This window comes from Caloenas nicobarica, chromosome 24 (assembly GCF_036013445.1).
Source record: "Caloenas nicobarica isolate bCalNic1 chromosome 24, bCalNic1.hap1, whole genome shotgun sequence".
Lineage (NCBI taxonomy): Eukaryota > Metazoa > Chordata > Aves > Columbiformes > Columbidae > Caloenas > Caloenas nicobarica.
In genome coordinates, this window is record NC_088268.1 from 4,339,709 (window position 1) to 4,356,509 (window position 16,801).

A 16,801-nucleotide genomic window follows, 5' to 3' on the forward strand; every position below is an offset into this window, starting at 1 on the left:
TTTACCTGTATAAAGCAGGTGTCAAAATATTCTGCCTGTACTTAAACTGCAGCCTGTAAATTCAGTTCAGATTGCTTTTCATGTTCCAATTCGGTAAAACAAGTTTGACTGCCAAATACAACTCCCGGTTCCAGAGGTTTACAGGGAGCAAGGAGAAGTCACCATCTCTTGGTGCCACCTGCTGACAAGGTTTGATTTTCTCCTCGGATCAGCACTCAAATTCTGCACTCTGGATTCCACAGTGGCTACAAACAGGTCCTGGAATGCCCAGCCTGCCAAAGCAGAGCCAGGTCTGGGTTGGAACTAGGGTTTTTGGTCTTTTCCACGGATCCCCACCGTGTGTCGATGAAAACTGTGCGGCAGCTTTTCCAGTTTGAAAGGCCGAGCTTCAGAGGAGGCGCTTCCTACGTGCCAGATCACCTTTGCTTTGTATTACTTGCCAGAAATAATGCAATTCAGCTTTTCACAATGGCGTGATATTTGGTGAAACTGTGAGGGAGAAGGCAGAGGTTTTTCTGCCTCATGAACTGTCAGTCTCACCACCAGCCAGGCTGTGAATCCCACTGAGTGATGCCACGTGAAACAAAAGATCCATTTTATTCCGTGTAATATTATGTACATACCCATGTATTTATATTTCGATGCAATATTTCATAGAACATTAGCTGCTACGCTAGGCTGGGAAGTTCAGTCTGAAATTAATCTCTGGTGGGATGAACTGAGCAGCAGGATATCATTGGTTCTATTACAATTTGGGTTTTTTCCCAAGTTAGGCTTTCATTTTTTCTCTGATACTTCAAGCTCTTCTCTGTCTCAAGCAGCAGGGCTGATGCCAAACCAGAGCTGTTAAAAGTAGCTGTTATCAGAATATTTTGTTATAGCCACACCTTGTGTTTATTGCAAAAAAGTATCTTTAATGATTAATTTCCCCAAACAATTAAAAATGTTAGCATTTCCGTGTATGAGAATAAGAAGGAATGTGTACTCAATGGAAATGTAACTGGTAAGAAGAAAATCCACCAGTGTGGAGTAGAACTGACTCCGAGCCACAAGGAGGAGCTCAAAACCTGCCCAATGAGCTGCGTTTCTTATTACTGCAAAACTTCGAACGGAACAGAGAAAAAAAAGATTCCTTCTGGCTCCTTCCAGGATAGATAACTCTGGTTTGTACAGTCTCAGCGACCCCAGCGCTCGGAATGAGTAACTGTGCTGAGATCTTGTTACGGCTGAGCCGGCAACTGCTGTAAAGAAAAATCCCTGCTCCTGCTCCCCACCGCTCCCCAAATCCGCCGTCCTACCCCTCGCTCACCCACTAGAACAACCCTGGCAACCAAGGGAAACCCAACAGCCCCGAAGCTGCCATGGGAACGCTTCCCAATTTATCACCTACTTTCCAGCACGAGGAATTAGGAAATCTTTGCAGAAGCCAGACTTGCCTGTTCTGTATTTGACGGAAGAAGTTTTACTGACGGCTACTGAAACTTTGGAGAAAGGCTGTTTTTGCACCATTGCCAGGTCAATTTTTAGGGCTGGTAGCTTCAACTAGTCAGTTGAATTTTTCAAGTGTTGCTACAAACTCGCATTCTAAATATTTTCTATAGCTAAACATATAAATATCTTAACAGTATTAATACTAGTAAGAGCAAGAAATCCCTGCATTACTGTTTCAGCAAGACTATTGAAATATGACTGCACCTTGAATGATGAAATATCACTAGAAAATATTCTTAAATACCTAATTCTCGTGTATTTCAACTGGAAATGAGCAGCTGGGCCTTTCTCACTTTGGACTGGACTTTCAGTCAAGTGACAGAGGTTGGATAATTTCATTAAAGCCTCATGTCTCGTACAGGCTGAAGCTGTTCGGTACATTAATGGCAGCTCCACATGCTTCATTTCAGGATTCACAGACTACTGTGATTCTAAAGCAAGGACAGAAAGAAAGAATCTTGAGAGAGACATCCCTGCCCCAGCTCTCCAGTTATTCTGTAATGGACTGTACTCTTCCCCCGCTAAGAAGAAGAATATAACATAGTAACTATAGGGTTAGAAAAAAGTCTGAGGCAGAGCTGATCCTGTTCCACACCTACTGATTTTAGCCACACCTCACTATTATAATATGAAAAGGAATTAAAAAAAAAAAAGAAAAGAAAGAAAAAAAACAAAACCAAAAGGAAAGCAATCCGGTATGTGGCTCTGATTCCAAATAATAACAACAATGTGTGCAGGCTCATAAATGCTTCAGAATTGACCAAGAGGAAGCACGTTTCGTGATGACACAATCTTGTTGCTGTAGTCATTCATCAGAGGGAAACTCCCACAGGAAAGGGCATAAAGCTGCTCAGGGAAGGCTAAGCAGCTGCTCAGTGCTAGGCAGTCAAACATTGGGTTGGATTCACAACAGAGCCAAGCATGAGTACCAGCCAAGGCCCTTTTCAGTTTTTTTCTGGGTCCCTCAGGGGTAGTTCAGGGTGTGTTTTGGCCCAGCAAGGAACTTCTTACAGTGGTGGTGCCAGCAGCTCCCACAGCTCCTGCTCCCCCGGCAGACCCCTCTGGCTGGCTGCGGGGGGGGGTGCACCCTGGGGAGGCTTCGGCGAGCGCCATGGGGAGAGCATCTTCCTGGGGGGGAACGAGAAACAGACCATGCAAAACCTGAATGACCGTTTGGCTGCTTATCTGGACAAGGTCCGCTCCTTAGAAGCAGCCAACGCTCAGCTGGAAAGCTGCATCCGAGAGTGGCACAGGACAAAGTCCCACGGCAAGAGGCATGACTTGAGCCAGTACGAGCAAAACGTCACTGACATGCAAAGACAGGTAAGTCAGAGCTACAAGCCACTGTCGTTCTGTGCTCTTTTAAGGAATCTGGGGACTCGTTTGTGCTGATGGCTTTCCTTTAAAGAAAAGATAAATAAAACCTTTTAAATGTTAGAGATACTGATGAAAGCGGTTACAGGACCTGGGCATGAACATACTTTATGCTCACAAGGAGGAGAACGGGATACAAGAAAGAAAAGGAGACGAGGGGGATTCTGCAAAGACTGGTACTAAAAGGAGGTTTTTATGCTGCCAAGTGTTCGTTTCGGTACATGAAACTGTGGTTTGAGTAACTATGTCTGGCAGAACTCAATCTTTTTGACTGCACATGTACTTGAGCGAATTACAAAGCCGGCGATGTGAAGAGGCTGTGTTCTTCCACGCAGCCGGTCTTCAGACCTACTGGTGCGTTTCATTTCTTTGATTCCTGCAGTAGCAGACAATGAAACTACAGGAGTTTTGGGTCCAATGAGCTTATGTAATCAGATGGAAAAATACTTCATTGTAATTAAGAAAATAGCAGTGACAAATTCCTTGTGGATGTTTTCACTATAATTAAAAGGAGAATTTCTGGTTCCTGCCCGTAGTTAATATTAATGTTCAACAGTAACTCTTTCAATCTCCCAAACTCACGTGTCTTCAAATTTAAGCATAATATTAATCTGTATTCATAATGAACATACTTAGCACTGTAACCATCTGTGTGACTAATCAGTGTAATTAACTTTACGTAGCCATATGGGGCAAAAACCAAAGCTATTCCAAATACGATGCAGTTTTCCCTCCACTTTTTATAATACGGTTACTTGGCATTCTCAAGACGCCGAGTATTTTTTTTTCAAAAGGGCTTGGAAATTGTATTACACTGCACCTTTGCTCGTTGAGGCCCGAGACTTAATCAAACTCCTCGCTCAGTGTTAAATGTGTTGCCTCCAGGCAGAAGATGAGGCATCCTGACCACAGCCAACGTGCAGGGAGAGCCAGAATTGTCATCACCTATTTCTGTTTTAAGGATAAAGAAAGGTCATCCGTCTCCAGACCTATCGCTTGAGCACTTTTTTTCTTTTTTTTTAACTGATCCAGAGATAAAAACTTGTTCATCAAGAATACAAATGTGTTCGCGTTGATTTGGAATTAATGAATCAGAAAGATTTAGGAAGACAATAAGACTAAAAACATACTGCTGGTTGGGGTAAAGCCCTCACTTTCGACCAGGTTGTACCCAAAACTCTTATTTTGAACACTCACCACTCAAATAACTGTCACTGGCCACAGGTACCTGTTGGACCCACTGATGTGCTGAATGGGGTAAAGATCACTCACCGACGACAATTCACTGACCTAACCCAGAACTGGTACTTTCTCTATAAATTATTGCAATTAGCACCATGACTGCCTGTAAAACGAGTGAAAATATAGCATCTAATTACTAACCATAATTAAATTAATTAACCATGAATTTGAAAAGGTGAAACTAATTTAGCACCTAAAATGAAATTTAGACAAAATTTAGGATCTCGTGTCCAGTAACTGAGAAAGTCTCTGATATACCGGCTGTCTAAACTTGGAGGCATATAATCATTTGGGTGCTACATTTTGGACCACACTCTTTCCTGGGTACCTGAATTCTGGACGAACATGCCAGATGGAGCGACAAGTTGCCTTGTCCCAGCCTGAGCCCATTTTAACCCTGACGCAAAGTAAAACAGCCGCAGTTCTTCAGGTAAACGTTTCATTCAAACATCTTGTACCAGTAAATAAGCAAACTGATTTTCAGAGGATTCCAGGAAAGAGGATCAATGCTGTTGGACCAAGGACACAAGACATGCTGAGGAAGAAGTCAGTGCAGGAATTTGAGTGTGTTTCATATATAATAACGTGAGCTCTTAATTAGGTTATCTGTAAGTTTATGGGCTGATATTAGTGATGTGCCTGAATTCATCATAGATATAGTGAAGAATTCTGTATCATTATAAACAGGTAAATGTCCACATTTGAAATACACTGCTAACTGGCATGGCAATCAGCAGCTGGTAAAATACTGACAATTTTTCGCATTGCACAGGAAGAGTCATAAAGCATTTATATAAACGTGTTGCTGTGCTGCATGAGCCTGAAATGACACAAAGTTGAGGAACTCGTGTGTTGCTATCTCATTGCCTTATTACCTTCCATAGTAAAAATTTACCGTTCTCTAAGGATGGATGGAAGAATTGCCCCTTCTCTGACACCAAACTCCAGGCAGTGACACATTTGGGAGCTGTTACACTTCTTCAGCTGGCCTCGATCGTGTCCCAGGGCAGTATCTGAGGTGTGCTGCTAATTGCTCAAGAATGTACAGTCTGTTAACAGATTTGTTAAAATATTCCACAGGCACCTTCTTTTTTACTATGACAGGCAAACTTTTGACACTTCAGGACAATTTTGTCATTTCCTTTTTTCTTCGTGATTCATTTAGGTGCGGGAAGTTCTAGTTCAAGGTGCTGAGAGCTCTGTAAATGCCTGATGATTTCTGTACAGCCACAATGCTCCCTGTTTCGCTGTGTGTTGAGTGAAGGCAGCTGTTGGAACCACGGCCACACTTCTCTTTCCTCTCTGTTAGAAAAGGACATGGCGTCCCACAATTATTAGTTCCTGCTAATTATGTATGAGGTCCTGCTAGAATTGCTCCAAAGATTTTGAAAGGAATACTGAGCTTTTCATATTCAGATCTGCAGTTCAAAGCTATTTCATGTTAGCAGTGACTTACAAGTCTTTCAGTGCATGCTGAGTACACTCAATATGGGATGCAGTGCACTTTCTCCTGCACTTTTTAGGGCCATTTTTTTAACATCCCAAAGCAAAATCAGAAACATGACTTAATCACTCCGTGCTGCTGGATGATTCAGTACAGTTATAGGTGAATAACTGAATGGACCATGACAACTAGATGCCAATCCGATTGTCAAAATGACAATCCATGCGACTCCAGACTGTGGCACTTGGACTGGATGGGTCCTGCTCATAAGTTGCTGCTCCCATCATCGTTCCATCTCTGCATCCCAACACTGATTCAGCAAGGTGTTTATGTATGTGATTACTTCTTAGCATATGATTAATTCCAGCATTTTGATTGTAGTCAGACACAGCTTAATGGTTGTTACTGAAATTTGCCCTAAAGATGACCAAGGCTGCTTTTCCAGCAATGCTAAACAGAGTCAAAATCAGTTCCCCCAAAAAAAGAGGAAGAGAGCAGTTGTTATTCTATAATACACCATGAAGTTTGCATAATATTATTCATATCCTCCACCTGGCCAGGAGTAAGCTGACTCCTGCTTCACATCCAGAAAAGTACGACAAAGAGAAAAGTAAGATTATGGACAAAAACTGCAAAGATATCTAAGTGGATCAGGAAACTAAGCTGTTTCTATTCATTTACTCTCCTTAACATGGGGATTTTACTATTTAGATGCTTCCCAAGAGCAGCAGGGGGTCTAAACCAGCATTATTCACCATGACCATATGGCAACACTGAGTCTGCTGTTGGGTTCTCTGTTTTCCAGATTGAGGACGGCAAGATCACAAATGCCAGTATCCTTTTGCAAATTGATAACGCTAACATGGCATCGGAAGACTTCAGGCTCAAGTAAGATCTTCTTTGGTTTCCTGATTAAGTTTGAAAGAGGATTAAGAAAAATATTGCTTTTTCTTGATAATCCAATATGAAACTGATTTTACTGAGGTTTTCTGGTGATACTGGATAAATAAAACCAATGTAGAACAGAAAAAATCCCAGAAAGGATAAAAAGGATGTACAAACCACAAATGATTGCTGAACAATCTTGAGTCACCCTGTTTATGATACTTAGTTCAGGTCCTGAAGAGCAGGTTTTACAGCAGACACTTGATACCTGTGACAAAAGGCATTTAAAACTGTCATCTGGGAGCACAAATTAACCCTTCTCTGCACCCTTCCCCAGTCCAGCCCAAATCCATTTCCTGTACTTATCACCTCCAGCTCCGCAGGAAACACCCGTCCTACAGTATTTCTGCTTTGGAGCCCCAGTTTTGCCGCAGTAAATGGGTCCAGTGCTGCCTCGGCGACCAGTACACAGTTTGATATATCTACACGGTTGAAAGTTCTCGGGAAGCCAAGATATTTGGACAGAAAACTTGCAGGTAGATCTTTGCAGAGGAAAGGAATTTACATTTCTGTAAGTCAGCCTTCTTAGGAATCATGAAGATTTGTCTTATTTTCAATAGATGATGATCAGCTATTAAAAAAAAATCTCAGCTTTTGGCAATACTGTAACAAACTCAGAGAGTCAGAACCCCAGGCAGTATCTAGCCTTGCCTTCTTTATCAATCAATACTGTCATAAAAAGGAAACAGTGGAACTACTTTGAGAGGCTGATGGATTGAACATAGAAACATCAATAGAGCCCCCCAAAAATGAGGTAAAGGGAGAGATTCTGAGGAGCAAAAGTGCTTCATGTGCCCAAGGGAAGATCGGGCAGGGTCCTTCTGACCTTGGCTCACTACAGATGCCAAACTGCAAGAGTTTAGAGAGGAATGGCAATAACTGGCTTCCGTGACATTTTTCCTGTTTTCTGAAGGACTGAAAAGTCATCGTTTCAGAAAAACTACAGAAAGTGTTATTGTTGATACTGTTTCGTGCCTTTATTGGCAAGTTTTTGAGAATCATATTCTCAGAGCTTTCACAACCTGGTGAACGTTAAAATGCAAAAAGTAAAATGGAAGAAAGAGCAATTATTTCACACCATATAGGAGGAGTTGTGAGGAAGAACGAAAAACAACAGTTAAACCCATCTTGTTTTTAAGACTCTTCTAGAATATTCAAATAAGGTATTTTAGAAACAGAATTTGTTTCTTTGATTTTTGTTGTCCCTAGTTGCCTGCAAGGAGGACTTTAGCAAGTCTATTTCCCTTCGATACTCCTCAGACAAAGGCTAGAATGGGTCTGTTCTCAACGAGCGTGCGTTGTCTTCTTTCTCCTCGTGAAGGTATGAAGCAGAGAAGACTCGCAGGCAGGGAGTGCAGCTCGATGTTGAGAACCTGCGCAAGGAGCTCGACGGCCTGACCATTGTTAAAACAGACCTGGAAATGGAAATCGAAGGCTTGAGAGAAGAGCACATCCTCAGGAGGAAAGACCATGAGGAGGTAGAAAACGTTCCGCTTGGTAAAATCCTATCACACAAATCTTCACTACCATGTAATTAACTTTGAGTAAGATCCACAATCTATAAATGGGATGGATGATTCAGAACCTAATCGTGTTTCTAAAGAAGCCAATGAGAGTCAGATGAGACACAAAGTTTGGGTACTACTTTACCAAGTAAACTGGGATTTCAGGGAGGATAACAAATGGCTGTATTTATCTTCTCCCACTCTTTTCTAGTCACCTGCCCATCTGTCATACGTAGCTAATAATAACTTACGCATCCAACAGAAATGTTCTCAGAAATACTTAGATATAAATACACAGATTTCAAGTAAATAGGAAATGTTGCTGGTTGCTGTTGAGTTTTACTTATCACAGACTTTCCCCTCAGCTCTGGATATATCAGTTCACAGGATCACAGAAACACGGAGTGGTTGCGGTTGGAAGGGACCTCTGGAGGTCACCTTGTCCACCCTCCCAGCCCAGGAACAGACCTTGCATTCTGGAAGGATCAAAATTTAAAAGAGTGGTTGGTGAAGTAAAGTAAAATTACTTATTCTTGCAAAAGCCTAAGCACAATAATTAGATGATAATAATAATTGTCAAAAAACATGCCGCTCTGAATCCTTCCACAGCCCTACCACAGTGGTGTCTGTTATTCCCACATATATAATACCACTGCTTGGCGCGGTGCTGTTGTCAGTTTGCGTGATCTGATGTTGTTTTCAGTTATTACCTAATGCAGAACCAAACATCCTACTCAGTATCTGTGGGTTATTAAAATGGAGAATGGAAACACACGGGTTCCACAGCAGTAGGTGAAGCTGTCTTGGGCTGACCCCCTTTCTGGCCAAGGACACTCCTGAAGAGCTGTAGCAAAACAGCTCTTGGCAGCAGGGCAACCAGCAGAGCCACCAGTGCGTCCAGTTGATCCCAGTTTGGAGGCCGTGATGTCATTCCCTGCAACGCTGCTTTGCCTGGGCGCTTTGGAAAATGGCACCTCGCACACAAGACTGTGCTACACCAAAAGGAATGTTACCATACCTGCTTGACTTGCCCTGTAATTATGTTGTTTACACAGTAATTATATGCTTTAATCCAATTATTTCTTTAACAATTACATAGAACTTTTACATTACTCTCCTGTAAACTTATAGTTCCATAAATATTAACATACAGGGGAAGAAAGATGAAATTACTGTTAGATTTTCATCAAAGGCTTTGGGTTCCTGATACATAAATAAATAAAAAGTGTTAGTGCTTCTTCATTAAGTATGTATCTTCCAGAAACATTATATGAAAAGATCTTCCGACGGTTTTTACCAAGTTCTCTAGCACAGTTCTGCCAGAGAAGGAGATATAAGTCACTGGTTTAAGTCACATCACAGTACTATCCATACATGAATATATATAAAAATTAACTTACCATAAGGAAAAAAATACTTGGGGTATTGCGAGAGGATGGAACTGAAACAGATGAGACAGGAATTAAAACTTTCCACTTTCATAAACAAGTTTGCTTGTTTCCTCTGCTAATATCTCAATAGGATATGGAAGCAAATCGCTCATCGCAAGACTTCAAAGTCAATGTAAAAGTAAATGCAGCACCTCCTGAAGACTTAGCCAAGATTCTAGCAGAAATAAGAGAAGATTATGAAGCCATAATTGAAAAGAATCGCCAAAGCCTGGACAGCTGGTACAGAGAACAGGTAACAGCTGTTTTCTGCTCATTTCAAGCCCCCCGTTGCCATCCACGAGTGGCCAGAGTCAGTGAAGCTTTTCTCCTGCTTTTGCTCCCAGAGCACAGCGATGTCCCTGGCAGCAACGCCGAACCCCGAACAGATCCAGCGCAATGAGAACGAGATCAAGGATCTCAAACGCACTTTGCAGTCCCTGGACATCGAGCTGCAGGCGCAGATGAGTAAGGTACCTATTGTCGGCATCTCTGGCTGGTCACTGTTCTTTCATATGTTCTCAGAAACCATCACGGACCAATTCTTGGTTTAAATCCACAGCCTAGCATAAATTTATTGTAGTTATTAAAGTACCAGTGAAATGGGAATTTGGACCATGCTTGGCTTTGCTAGAATATGCAAAGTAGATTCAGCAACCGTCCCCAAGGAGTGAAAAATTTGTGTCTCTCCTTAGAACAAAATAAGAGAGGAAGAAAAACAAGAGATGGGATAGCTGACTGCAGGACCTAGAAAGAAAAAATGTCCAAGAAGACAGATAGTAATACAAATTTCATATTTACAATCCCTGTTATAATGCATGAAATACATGAACTGTGAAAAATGTTGGTAGGGAAGCTTCAAAAACATTACCCGGCTCTTGCACAGGTTAAAGCTCAAATACCCATGACTTGGAGACTTTGGAGCAATTCTGGACAGTAAATGCAGAACTGGCAAAAGAACCAACAGTTCCAAGAGCGCAGCTTTTGAGCAGACAGAACACACAGGGATAAATCACTCAGGTTTTGCCTCTCATTATGCACACATGGCACAGCTTCATGATTCTGCTGTCTTCACATGAACAGTCATGCACATGCATGTGTTCCAATTACCACAGCCTTAATTTTGCAATCGTCTAGCTAGAGACCCAATTTCCTGGCATTTTTTGCATTATATCTACCCATAAATAATAACCATGGTATTGGTATTCTCGGCTCTGTCAGAAACACATGCTGGAAGACACCTTGGCTGACACTCGGAATTACTACGCTGTTGCGCTTCAAAACATGCAGCAGATCATCTCCAAATGTGAGGAAGAGCTGAGCCAGGTCCGCCACGACACTAAGCAGCAAAATAACCAATACAAGGTCCTTCTTGGGATCAAAACCCGGCTGGAGAAGGAAATCTCCACTTACCGCCTGCTGCTGGAAGGGAATGTTGACGGGTAAGGAAAAGCCGCCCGGACTGGAATAGATGAGAAGACAGTTCTCATATTTGGGTTATTTATTTGTTTGTTTGTTTATGCTTAATGAAAGCTTGTGAGTTCCATACTACATCAAGGGTTGGTATTTTAATGTGATGGGTCATAATAAAAAGCCTGAGCCACTTAGTCTACAGAGAAACTCATACCCATGTAATTTGGATCATCTAAATTAATATAACTTTTTATTAAAAAAAAAAAATCTACATTCCCACAGCATGCCTATCTCAGCATAGGAAAAACGCCAATTTCAGCAAAATTCACAGTCATTTCCAGTCTTCAAAACAAGTTCCAGACCAAAAAGAAGCCTGGAGACAAGTTCAGATGTGTGGACAGGACGCCCCTCTGCTGATGGCTCTTTGCTTCTCCCTCTGCCTGCTCGGAAATCTCTGCATCTCTCTAGCCTTTATTCTCTTATATACAGAGTATGTCTTACAGAAAATCAGAAAAAGGAGGATTAGCAGCCTTTCTAACTGGAAATCTCAGGGAGGCAGGACAGTATGGTACCAAGTACAGGGTTATTTTTCAGAAGCCAAGATGGGATCAACTTGAGCAACTCAGAACATATGAGAAACTGTGCAACTGCCCCCAGTAAAAGCAATAATAATGTACACAGGAACAGGTTCAGGTGAGAGTATCTGTACCTAAGACTACCAGAGAGGAAAAGTTCTCATGGTATAAAAGCATCATATTAAAAAAAAAAAATATTCTGTCTTTTCTTAGTGGTATGAGGTCTTCTTCGAATCAGTGAGAAGAAAGGGATGAATAACTTCTCGAAATTAGTATAATCATTATTTATTCTCTGTTTTATTATATTTACAGGACAACGCGAAAATCTGAATCAAAAGCTACAGGTAAAAGTCCCTTATTTTGTTCTCTGTAGTGACTCTCAATTATTGTCATTTCCAACCAAATTTTACTCGGAATAATTTTAATCTTACATTAATGAACTATGAAAGGTTTGCACAGCAGTTAATTCTCGTGTAGGCCATATTTGAGAATAATTTCAGTGATTCATCGGCCTCGTGAAGGGCTGTGCTTCAGAGAACATTCCTGCTGTGTCTGCCCGTTTGTGGACTATCTTCAGACTGCCCTGTTAGTCAAACACGTTGTCCAAAGCTCAGGCTCGATCCTAAAGCTTTCATGGTATACGAGGAGGCACAGAGACTCGATGTGGTGACTAAAACAGTGTTAGGGCTTGAGAGTAAACAGAAAATCTGCATGTCTGCAAACTCCTATTCTGGCATGAGCATGACCTACAGACATTCTGGATAACGTGCTCTGAAGTTGGATTTGCATTGGCTGGGATGCAGCTGGATTATTCATCTGCCCTGACCTGGGCAGGACACAGGGTGACTTTCTGGCAGCGCATTTCACAAAGAACAATAATAAGTATTGACTTGAAGGGAAACATGTAAAGATAAATCAGTCGAGGAGGCAGCTGGTGAATTACTGTAAATGAAGCTTTCCCTGCATCGTCTTGTCTCAGCATTTCTTGTCTAATTAACCTTTTTTTTTTCTTTTTTTTCCTTTCAGAACATGCCAGGCTGGCCAATCGGAAGATCAAAGCGATTGTCCATGACAGCGTGAACGGGCAGGTGGTATCGTCCACCGTCAACGAGATCCACCAGCAAGCGTGAAATGAAAAGTTCTGCTGACAATGGGTTTTCCCAGCGGGCTGAGCTCTGCCAGCCCTTCTGTGCCACCACTGGCTGCGTGTTGCTCTCCCTGTGTGCAAAACAGGGACGCTACGGTGAACTCTCTCCTAAAATGATTTGCAGACCAACAAGGAAAAGTGCCATACAGAGCTAGGTGTAGCTGATATGGTTATTTTAAAGAGCTTTTGGACATCAAAATGCCAAAGAAAAGCTATTCATTGAAAATGACTGGCTGAGCTGGTAATATATGTATTAAGCACATCTCACGGGGGCATGAATCTCCACCTGTGATTCATTTATTGCTCTGCAAATTAACTGTAATTTAAAGTGAATAATCTCTCGACTTTTCTCCTGGTCTTATGGCTCTCATCATATACCTCACTGCAGCCAATAAATTCTTTTCAATTACTTGTTCTGGTTGTTGGAATTTCCAATTTTGCTTTTTCTTACATATGCACCAGCCCAAAGTGGCAGCGTTACTGACATTGGTCAAGACTGCAAAAGCCTCATTGTTTCAGGAAGTATAAAACCGGAAGGACACAAAAAAAGAAGAAAAGAGTTGACACAAGTTACAGTTGACATTTACATAAGCAAAACTATTAGACTTCCCTGTATACAACTTTTCAATGTCACTGTTTAAAACAGCATCAGCAGGATTGTTGTAAAGTCCACTTCACTAAAACAGTCACCTTAGAACCTCTTCTTTACTCTTCAGCTTTAATTTTAACTGTCTTTACACACTTTCCTTCAAAGATTGTAAGCACTTTCCAGATACTCTCATTCTTTCTCGATGACCCATTTAACTCAAAAAAACATTTCAGCCCAATCATTGACTCAGCAGGAGACCCTGAAAAAAAAAATTTCCAGTGATACGCAAAGCTAAAAACTGAGCAAGAAAAAGAGAAATATTAAGACTGTTTAGTCAAGGAAGACTGTAAAGCAGAATGAAGACAGACAAAATGGAGCATAATGACTGTCTGTACAGATTTGCATTCCAAAGTTGACGTCTGCATATAAACCAGTGTGTTCAGGGCAGTCTCATATTCATGAGCAAAATTGTCATCGTACTCTTTCGTACCTACTCATAAGGGACATCCATATGGGATTCCTCTCACCTGCTTTGCTTTGAAACAAGGCTCACAAAAGGGACAATTTCAAAGAAGATGCAGATTTAAAATAAACGAAGTCCATCTCTGATACAATGTTTTCTTACTGGCATGTTAGGACCAGTTCACTGTTCCTCTCCCCTCCTCCCCCCTCAACTCTCCACCCTTGTCGCAGAAAGAGATCCCAACAGCATTGAATGGATTACCTAATGGTTTCTTTAAATTGGGTAAAACTTGTAATACAGGATTAGTAACTCTTGGCTAATTAACAATGTCCTTCCTTATGGCTTACCAGATGCAACAAGACCTGGTATTTGTAGCACTTGGACAAAATGTGCCTGGGTTTTCTTAGAACAATTTGCTGTGTTATTTAAAGCTATATTCTTTTATGGAATTTACAGGGCATAAGCGCATTGCTGTGATACAAATAATTACAAAAACTTCAAAAACAGAGATCAGCCTTGAAGATATTAAGGCCTACGCGTGAGAAAGATGGGAGTAAAGGGGTATCCGGAGATATTAAGGTGTACCCGTGAGAGAGAAGGGAGTAGAGGAGTGACATTGATGGTAGCAAACTTAGCGAATGAGACGTTACTGTTGTAACTTGTAACCAGTAGTGGAGAGACACATGAACTGGTGAAACTGTATAAAAATGCACTTGTGGCAATAAATGGCATCTACTGCTTTCGTCCTGGAAGAACTTGGTCTATGTCGTTTGTCCGTCTCAACCGCGACACCAGTACAGCCCATAGCACCGACCTCGCACGTCGTTCCATTCGCCGACGATCGGCAGCTCTGACAACAGCCATTCAAGTTGCTGCCTTCTGGCAACTGAAGTAAACCCATTAGCCCTTAAAAATGTAAATATGAGTTAAACTACACTCTGTTTCCTAAATGAAAGCAAGTATTCTATGGCAAAAATTGCTTATTTCTGCAGAGTTTTTCGTGGCTTCAGAGTACTATGTATAATTGCAGATTTTCTTTTGGTTGAACAGCTTACGATACTGTGTCACTGGCCATGTGTCGTCCTGAATCTAGTGGTTATTCATTATTTCTGAATTTGTGTTCTGGTAGATAAGCTATGCATTTCTAAATGTATTTAGGGTAGGTCTGCACCCTGAATAATAAACAATGATATTAATATTTACCCCTTGCATGCACTGTCAACATTACATTCTCACAACACGCTGAGAGATGAAGTTAGGGAGATAATGAAAGGGGGAAGTATTATTTTATTGCTTGAGAAATTAGAAAAAGAGATGACACAACTTGCTCAAGGCTGCAAAGAAAGTCCCTGATAGCGACGAAATTAGAATTCATCACTTCACAGCTTCTACTTACCACAGCTATTAGATAACAGAACTTCCGCACAGTTACAGCAATTCTTTCTGTATCTGATCGTGCTGAAGAGAGAACTGGATTGATTCATCTCCAGTGTGCACTGCCGGTCAAGACCCTGTGCATCCTTCTGTATGTTCTTCAATCTACACGTGCCAATAGCCCTGCTGAAATTAGTCCTGTACAGAACACTATGCCTGAGTCTCTTTGGTGATTTTGTAATATTTGGGAAACTTTAATAAAGAGATGCCGTACATGCTTCTTTCTCTCAGATCGGTGTCTTGAAGGAAAATCAATCTTCAGGAGTGTGATATTGAATTATTTTATTGATTCATTGTATTAAAACTGCTTGAACTCTGCCAGCTGGTATTCATTCTACTTCAGTGTTAAATATACGCAGAAGTGCTGTTTCAAAGACAAGGAAGTGACTGACTCGGGCCCAAAGAAATTGCAATTTAAAAAATTTGAAGTATCATAAAAAATAACACACTCAAAGTGAATATATTCTATTTCCCATAAATGGAATAGGATAGCAAAAAAGTGTCAGTGGGAGATAATGTCATTTCTAAGCCCAAGTGAATGATGTAACAATAGTTTTGCAGACTAACAAGCCACAGGAACTCGCAGACTATAAAAGGAGGCTGAAACCATCAGCATTCGCAAATCACTTCTGGTAGTTTCACCTGCCATTTAAGGAAGTCCTGCACTAAATAATCCTCCAACGTGATTTATAACAGACTTGACTGCACTCCAGAATGTGCATGAGTCACAGCTCATTTCACCTGTAGAAATGTTCAAACTTATTAAGGTGTATTACAATAGGCAGCTTTGGTAAGTGAATTGTTGATCCTCTGGAAGAAGTTTGCAATGAGGTAATGCAGTCATGGTCTGTGCTGTTAATCACACATTCTTTCTGGCGATGTGGCCACACATCGGCATGTTTCTCTCTTATTTACGAACACGACATTTCTGTAAAATGCAAAATTTCTGCTTTCTGCCTGCCTTGTTAACACAGATGCAAAAATAATCAAGGCATTTCAGGAGAAGAAAGGAACATCTTGCTTTTATAACACTGCTAAAAACACTGTTTGCATGCTGTTATTGAAGCAGAGAGAATAGGTAGAAGAGCTGGTGAAATATTTCACAATGTCCACACCCTGACCTATAAAGGTTTCTAAAGTTTTGCTGGGAGATGCCTGTTCCTGTGTATGAATCATTTAGAAAAGGGAAGGATCTATAAACAGGGAAGCAAGGAAAGCATAATGCTCGAGAGGCCAGCGCCCCCCGTCCTCCCCATGTCCTGAATTATACAGTGAGAGCATCTCAGTTATTCAATCTACTTGTATATTTGGCTTTGTGAAATCACAAGTAATTTTTTACTATCTATTGCTTCCTTATAATTCCTTCCTCAGTAAACTCTTTTGTTTCTTTTCAAGTTGTATGTTTATGACATTTTTAATCGTATGACTATACTAAAATGACCTACTCGAGCCACAGATCTAGGGGTTAGCATAAAATAATTGTTTGCATCAATATCACAGTAAACATAAGCATCAAAATGCAATAGTTTGGACAGTCCTTATGGTAGAAGCTCATAGCTGACAACGTACCAGACATGACCTAATGGCGAAACAGGTGTGTGGCGGCTGCTTCTGGACACCCTCATTTGCCTTTGCAAAGCCTGAATATGCATCAGAAGCTTAAAGGTACAAAACCATAACACCAGCTGTGGTAAAACCACTTTCAATAACTATCTAGACTTCAGGGGTAATTTTTTTTTTGTTTCCCGGCGT

At 41.2% G+C, this 16,801-nt stretch overlaps 1 protein-coding gene across 1 annotated transcript; it reads left to right on the forward strand.

Moving 5' to 3' along the window:
• The first annotated feature begins 2,394 nt into the window (after positions 1-2,394).
• On the forward strand, positions 2,395-12,934 carry KRT23 (keratin 23). The gene is made up of 8 exons (XM_065651405.1): positions 2,395-2,814; positions 6,357-6,439; positions 7,818-7,974; positions 9,523-9,684; positions 9,776-9,901; positions 10,650-10,870; positions 11,729-11,760; positions 12,443-12,934. Exons 1-8 carry the CDS (start codon positions 2,413-2,415, stop codon positions 12,544-12,546), a joined length of 1,287 nt encoding a protein of 428 aa, XP_065507477.1. The 5' UTR covers positions 2,395-2,412; the 3' UTR covers positions 12,547-12,934.
• Positions 12,935-16,801: the final 3,867 nt, after the last annotated feature.